This window comes from Etheostoma spectabile, chromosome 23, assembly GCF_008692095.1.
Source record: "Etheostoma spectabile isolate EspeVRDwgs_2016 chromosome 23, UIUC_Espe_1.0, whole genome shotgun sequence".
Classification (NCBI taxonomy): Eukaryota; Metazoa; Chordata; class Actinopteri; order Perciformes; family Percidae; genus Etheostoma; species Etheostoma spectabile.
The window spans coordinates 4,242,537-4,250,036 of NC_045755.1; the positions used below are offsets into that span (position 1 = coordinate 4,242,537).

A 7,500-nucleotide genomic window follows, 5' to 3' on the forward strand; every position below is an offset into this window, starting at 1 on the left:
ATTTATATTGTGCTTTACATGGTAGGCTACTCAAAAGACATTTTACAGTAAAACCAGCACATTTATCACATAAAAACAGAAACATGAAACTAGCATGTTTAAAGCAATTAAAACACAGTGTAGCCTACAACTTTGTAAAAAAAGAAAGTGGAGTGACTAGTTGGCTAAGTAGATATTTTTACATCCTTACACATTCAGTCGGTCCGCTATAGTCTGTTGGGCTTTTTCTCTCCGTTTGATAATAGCCATATTTCCCTTTCTGCATATCATATTCTTCACCTCCTCATTACTTTCAATTAGAAGCTGCTGCTCATTGGGTGAAACATATGGCGCATGCGTCTTCTCCATTTGTGCATCAGTAGATCTGTGATCGATACCGTGGTCTATTTAAGAAAGCCATGAACGTGCACTTATCCCAGCTATACACCGGGCTTAACATAGCTTCACCTGTTCATCCTGGCTCGGCAAACGTGCAACCGATTAAGCCGCGATGAGCGGATCACACTAAGTAAAGCTGCGCTTTTTCATTTATCCTGGATATCTTTATTCTGCTTTTGTGCAACAGGCCCCGGGTTTCCTCTGTGCAGCCAAAAGACAGGATGTGGATAATGACTTGGCAGAGGATAATGAAGCCATTTTCACAGAACAAAACTCTTTATGTTCACCAAGTTTTTTTTTTTTTTTTTTTTTAAAAGGGGGACAAGAGTTCTTTCCCTCATGGAAATTAATAATATTTATTCTACAGTAAATTATATAAAATTTAACCTTTACTGTAATTTGGTATAATTTACCCTTGAAAGGTTTCATTAGCCTAACTTTTCAAAATGTGTAAGAATGTGTTTAATACTGTACAGAACTAATGAAACTAGATGTTTGAACTAGAGTATGAGCAGCAGCAAGTAGTATATGTTGGTAGCCTATAAAGAATATTCCAGCAGTGATAAAAGCAGCGGTGAGAGTACTTCCATTTTTGGTTATCCTGTCTGATTCTATGACATATTAGAATGACTGCCGTAACCTTGTGATTATATTTGACTGTATGCATCCAGTCAATACTGTCTGCTGAATGCTGCGGCCTTACTAAGAGGCTCCTAAGGGCTTTTCTTTTTAATCACCTATGAATGAATGTGAAGCTGCCCACTGCTTGACTGTAAAGTCAATGGCCCACAGGGTCTCTTAGCATGCTAATGTGTCAGACCCCCGACTCAGCTTAAGTGGCTGCTTCACTTTGGTCTGAAAAGCACGGGTTTCTGGCTAAACTCTGGACCCAATCGTGTTTGACCTATTCCTTGACATTTTAGTATTGACATTTTCTGCAAATTAGAGCTGTGAGCCACTGGCCTCAGTTTAAAGCTCCACGGTGATCTCAGAAAAAATGTTCAGCACTTAACCTTTTTAATTATTCTTTCTTCTACAACCAGGGATTACCTTTAGCTCCTCTTTATATGAATCTAGTCTTTATATGAAGACAAATGAACCTCAGACATCTGAGAAAACCTGAATAAATTTCAATGTGCAATTCAAATATGTAGCCCGCACACAAAAAGTACCCGCACACTTTCCTGTAGGGGTGGAATGGTACCCAGAAGTCACGGTTCGGTTCATACCTCTGTTCAGACATCCTGGTTCGGTATGAGTTTGGTACAATGGAAGGAAAAGCAAAACCAAAATGCAGAAGGCAATTTTTTTTTTATTGTTTATGTCTCAGGCTGTACCACTGTTTACTTTAGCTTTTACTTTACAAGAGCCGGCTAAATCGCCGGTAAATTAGCTGTGCGCTACCCTTGGCCATAACTGGACAGCGCCATCTCCTCGCTGTAAACACTGAGCGTTGCTGGGTATTATGTCCTTAGACAGTTAGCTAAAGGAAGTCCCATCAATGCTGTCAAAACTACAAGATCTAACTTCCGTCCTTCACAATAAAACACCATGCTTTAACAACTCTGAATTATTTAATAAAAGCTCCTTAATTTCCAGAACAGTAAAAATATAAACTTTTTAGAGGGGCAAATGGGTATCTGCTAACATTTTGGTGATGATCAGAAATGTAAAGTCCCGCGAAAAGACCGGAAAGTGCATCAGTGTCCGAATGGCCAATAACAGCGATTGGTGTCCCAACGTGGACACAGTGACGCTAATATAGTTATCCTGAAGAAATAAGGCATCTGTCTCCGCTAACATTACTGTTTGGAGTTGCGACGCTGGAAATGTAACACTAATCTACAACATCAGTTATCAATTATCCACCACTCTCTCACCTGTACTACTGTCACTGACCGGGAAACCAAAGCTTACCCAAACTTGCAATCTTAAAGAGGCCGGAGGCTCCTCTTTAACTTTTACCACCACTCGCCATACTCGTCCTGCTGCTATCCATCTCTGACTCACAAAACTGCATACGGCACGCCAATCAGAGCTTCAGAGCTAAGGCGGGGCTACAGATAAAGTGTCACTGAAGAACCCGCATATCTAACAGTAGTCACGCATTACATTGGTCCCGCATTACATTAGTTAATTTGCACTTAAGTTTTATTTATTTTCATACCATGTATTCTCCTATAAAAATCATGCATCAAACTGTGATGCCCGTACTGTTTCTGTTCAATACATGAACCGTTCCACCCCTACTTTAATGAATTTACCGTGGTGCAAAGAGAATACAACTGCCTTTACATTCGGCTGCGCAATTAAGCGACAGCGGATGTTATTGGCATGGGTCTGGGCCGGTGGGATCTCATTGTGTTGTTTCATGCTGGTTCTATAAACATGGAAATATTACTTCTTCTCTATTTTATTTCTCATCTTATTCTGCATTAATTATGTCTGTTCGTGTGAAGCAGTTGGTGCATGTCATTTTGTCATAAAAGCACTGAGCTGTAAGTGGTTTCTTGTATAGGTGTTCTGCAAATAAAGCTTATGATCCTTATTGGTTGCTCACGCTAACCCTCCAGTCCACTCATATTTATCCACATTAATCCCGATTAAAATGATTATGAAAATAATTGGTAAATGCATGCAAGACTGGCAGAATGTGGAAGGCCTACGAATCTGCTGTACATATGTTATAAGGGTTAGATAGTTGCAGATTGGTGATAGAAATACATCATTCTTGAGGACAATATTCTCTGGACTGTAAACAGAGAAGACTGATGCTGCTCCGCTGGGCTTATTTACGCATGATGACAGCAGTCAGCAGTGTAACTGACTGCGCAGACTATGACTCCAAAATTACAAGATGGCAGCGCCTGTGTCTGTCGTGATTTGGCTTCATTTTGTACAGTTGGAAGACGCGGAGACGTTGTCCATGTTCATATACAGTCTATGGCGGGGACAACTATCTGCCTCGAGTCACTGGTTGCCTGACAACTGGTCCCACCGGTCATGTGACCATGGCCTTGCAGCCGTCCCTTGAGATTTTCCCATATCTACAATATACACAGACACTCCACAATTATGGTGCACACTATTTTAACTTTAACACAATCTACTACAGATTACTTAAATTACAATTACATTACCAGTCTGTGTAAGTCACAGTAGTGAGCAATGTACAGCAGGCTTAAATATGGAGGGGAGCGTCGCCCTGAGCATTAATATCTGTGTAAAAACATGTTGAAACATCTACCACCATTTTGCACTTCACAGCCAAACTACAGTGGCTCCAAAGCCACAAGACTCACTCAGCCATCTTTAATGCTGGCACATGATTGCAGTTAAAACATTTTAATGTCTGATTGAAACAAATGCTTGGATTTTTCTTTTGTTTTGATGAAAAATGATTCACAGTTAGTATGTGTGGCCATGCAGCTCAGCCCTTTCCTTTCATAAAAGATGCAAAAAAAAACACATTACTGATAATTAATTAATATGAACTCAAGGTTAAAACAAATATTTGTAGGCATTTCTAACAGATACAACAGACACAGAGGTTTTCAGTTTTAGCTGTTTTTAAAGCATCATTAACTGTGAAGTGAAATGTATCCCATGCACTTTATGTATGTTTGGTTATCAATACTCCCATTTCATGAGAAACCTTTGTGGATTTTTAATAGCTGCCGTTACATAACCACCATCTGCTTGCAGTTGACCTGATGCACGTTTTACACCACCGCGTAGCTATAACCATGGCCAAGTGGTCCAAATTGATTCCCTCATGTCATAAAGTATCCATTCTGTGCAATATACTCTAGTGAGGCTCCTGCATTATGTGTGGATTATAATAGCAGTGCTCTTCATTAGGAAAGAACACTTAGTGCTGGTGAATGCTGGTGGAGGTGGATGTGGAAACTAGATAATGACTTCTGTAATACGCCAAATTTAAATGATATCTTGTACAATGGAGTAGCAGAAGCTTAATGCGCTCTCTTTATTGAGGCAACTCACTGCAGCAGAAGGTTTTCCCCTCAGTCTCATCTTTTGTAAAAAAAAAAAAGTTGTCAAATGTTATTAATAGTTTTTGTAGACGCAATTAACACTGGTGTGAAGACCTACAGACAACGCGAAGACAAAGCCATGTCTGACTATTTGCTCTCTGACGTCTCTTAACCTACAGCCTCCATAGTGGAGCAGAAGTGGTGGTGTCAGATGCATCCGTGCCTCGACGGGGAGGAATGCAAAGTTCTTCCTGATCTGAAGGGCTGGAGCTGTGCAACAGGGAACAAGATCAAAACTACGAAGGTAAGTTTAAGAAACAAAACACTTCCATGACAACATATGGAAACCTGTTGAATCTGACCTTGCAACATTTCCAACTCCTCAAAGTCAACTGGCTGTGGCTTCTGTGACAGTCGTCTGCCCAGGCAGTTACCTAAAAACAGCTAATGTTTGCAGCCAGTACTTGGACCCCCGGGGGGGGGGGGGGCTTGGATCAATGGGCTGCCATGTCTCCTTAGCACTTTCAGGCCATTTTGAGCACCCAAACTGGCCAATTAGTCACTCCAATTACCTGCTTTTAACGTTGTAACATGATGCTCATATCCTTCCCTGTGTTATGACAACCCGTAGACTTCAGTGCTGCCTCTCTCCATGTACTTAATTATTTAAGCTGTCCCCACCACACCTGCCTGGAGCCGGGCGCCTGGAGCCTGGGGCTATTGATTCAGGGACTTGTCGGGACCTCAAAGGAGGGATAGATAGATAGATAGATAAGAGAGAAGGAACACACACACAATATACAGACAGACAGACAGACACTATAATAAATATACACACACACACACATATATATAACACACACACACATACATTATACACACACACAACACACATCATATCACCACAACACAATATATACACACACACACACACTATATTAACACACACAATACTAACACACACACCAATTACCCAAAAAAAAAAAAAAAAAAAACACACATATATAACACACACAGACATATATATATACATACACACACACATATATAATACACACACACAACACACACTCATATATCTACACACCAACACACATATATATCACACAGCACACAATAATATCCACACACACATACAATACTAACACCCCACATACAATATATCACACACACCACACAATATACACACACCACACACACACCATACACACACACACACACACACATATACACACACACACAATATACATATACATATATATACACACACACACACACAATATACATATACATATATATATAATATATATATATATATATATATATCTTATTAATTATACAAGACAAGCCTGAACATCTGGAAATAGATTTTGGTGCTACAAGATCTTCGAAGTACTTCAAGTATGAAAGTTAAACATCTCTTTCTTCTGTTGTCTTCTTTAACATGGACGCCTGGAAAGATTTCCCGCGGACAGAGAGCAGCTTTGGTAACGTCAGAGGCTTCACAGCGGAGTTCAGGTAATAAACCATTTTTATTTATACACCGTATCTATATAATTATTTATTATATATATATATATATTAATCTATATATATATATATATATATATAGAATGATATTATATCTATATGAAGGTTTTGAAAGGGACTTGTCTTTATTTAGTGTTGTCCTAACTTCCAAACCAAGTAAAAAAGTACAGAGACATTCCCAACAAAAATCATTATTTGGTCTCATTATTACTTCACTGTACAAATGTGTGTGAACTACTGCATAGTGTCACCTCAAATGGTATTATTAAACACATTTCCCTGTAGTACAACAGGGACAGAGCGCAAAGCAGGAAGAGGTGGATGATGTACGCAGACAACAACCTGTTCAAAGCATCAGCATTACCCAGTGGGTTTATCTCACACACTTTTGAACTCAGCTAGAGAGACAAGTTTCTTAAGTTTCAAATCTATCTGCATGCTGCTTAAAGCAGCGGGTGGTTGGGCTCTCTTCTTCACCTCTGCAAAGATTTTGAGGAAACAGCACCATAAACCTGGAACCTCCAGAGATACTGGCCTCTACCAGTCTTTATTATTAATGCATTGATACACACTGGAAACACCTTGAGAATTCACAATGTAAACAAAGCAGTGACTGTCTACGACAAATCCCAGGACAAAGCGGGGAATACAAGCATTCAGTTTGGAGCAAATCTCCGAGCGACCAACAGTGCCTGACAGGCAGACGTGTTGAGCTGCAGCAACATTTAAAGCCCCCAAATGGCAGCGAGAGGCAACAGTGTCTTTTAGACTTTTAGAAAAAAAGTTTTCATTACATTCCAACGGAAAAAGCTGAAACTCTTAATTGTTTACTTAAATAAGAAGTCACGATTGATATTTCAAAAGAAGAAACAGGATCAAATTTCCTCCCATTTTCCATACATCTTAAGCGTCCATTCTTGAACCCAAACAGAACTCTTGAGAGGAATGGTATGCAAACATTTCGTGTAAAGTCTTCCTGGGTCTAATGAATTTAAACCAACTTCTCATTTATAAACGTGGCGTACACACAAAATGGGGCTGGAAATGTGCGTACGCCACTTCCCACGCTAAGGTTGTGATTAATAAAGAACAAACTTGACGGGAGAATGTGCGGCCCTCCACGCAAACTCTGACCCATGCGTACACACATTTTGGAGACAATGGGAATTGGCAACGCAGATGGTGAGGTGGAGAACGGAAGTCAGACTGCAGAAAGTACATGTGGGAATAACGATTACTCGTAATATTTTCAAGTATTGATGCCTTACGCACATTTTTTCTCTCTCCATATGATCCATGTTATCATGAAAATTAAATACATGATAGCATCAAACACCCTACCATTAGATAATGGCAGAACCCAGCCTAAATAGCTAAATGTCTGTGCACATATAATCAAATGTCAAAGTCTGACAATACAGCTGTTAAGCTCTCGTGCAATCTTTACACTAAACATCCTTGTTATCGGTCCAAACTTTAATAATGTTGGTTACAAAAGCTGCATGAAGAAAAGTGTGTTTGCCTTTAAGACTTTCGTCTTCAAATTGTATCTCAGGGTGGGGGATATAGCTGATGCTGGGACTTTGGCAAGGTGTTA

The 7,500-nt window shown here is 39.7% G+C and overlaps 1 protein-coding gene across 2 annotated transcripts in view; it reads left to right on the plus strand.

The window, feature by feature from the left end:
* LOC116672813 (chemokine-like protein TAFA-2) overlaps positions 1 to 7,500 on the plus strand; it is an 82,323-nt gene that overhangs the window by 66,738 nt on the left and 8,085 nt on the right. For both annotated transcript variants that reach the window (XM_032504718.1, XM_032504719.1), the window contains exons 4-5: positions 4,553 to 4,677; positions 5,834 to 5,891. In XM_032504718.1, the coding sequence (XP_032360609.1) occupies positions 4,553 to 4,677; positions 5,834 to 5,891 (183 nt within the window). The remainder of the gene's footprint in view (positions 1 to 4,552; positions 4,678 to 5,833; positions 5,892 to 7,500) is intronic.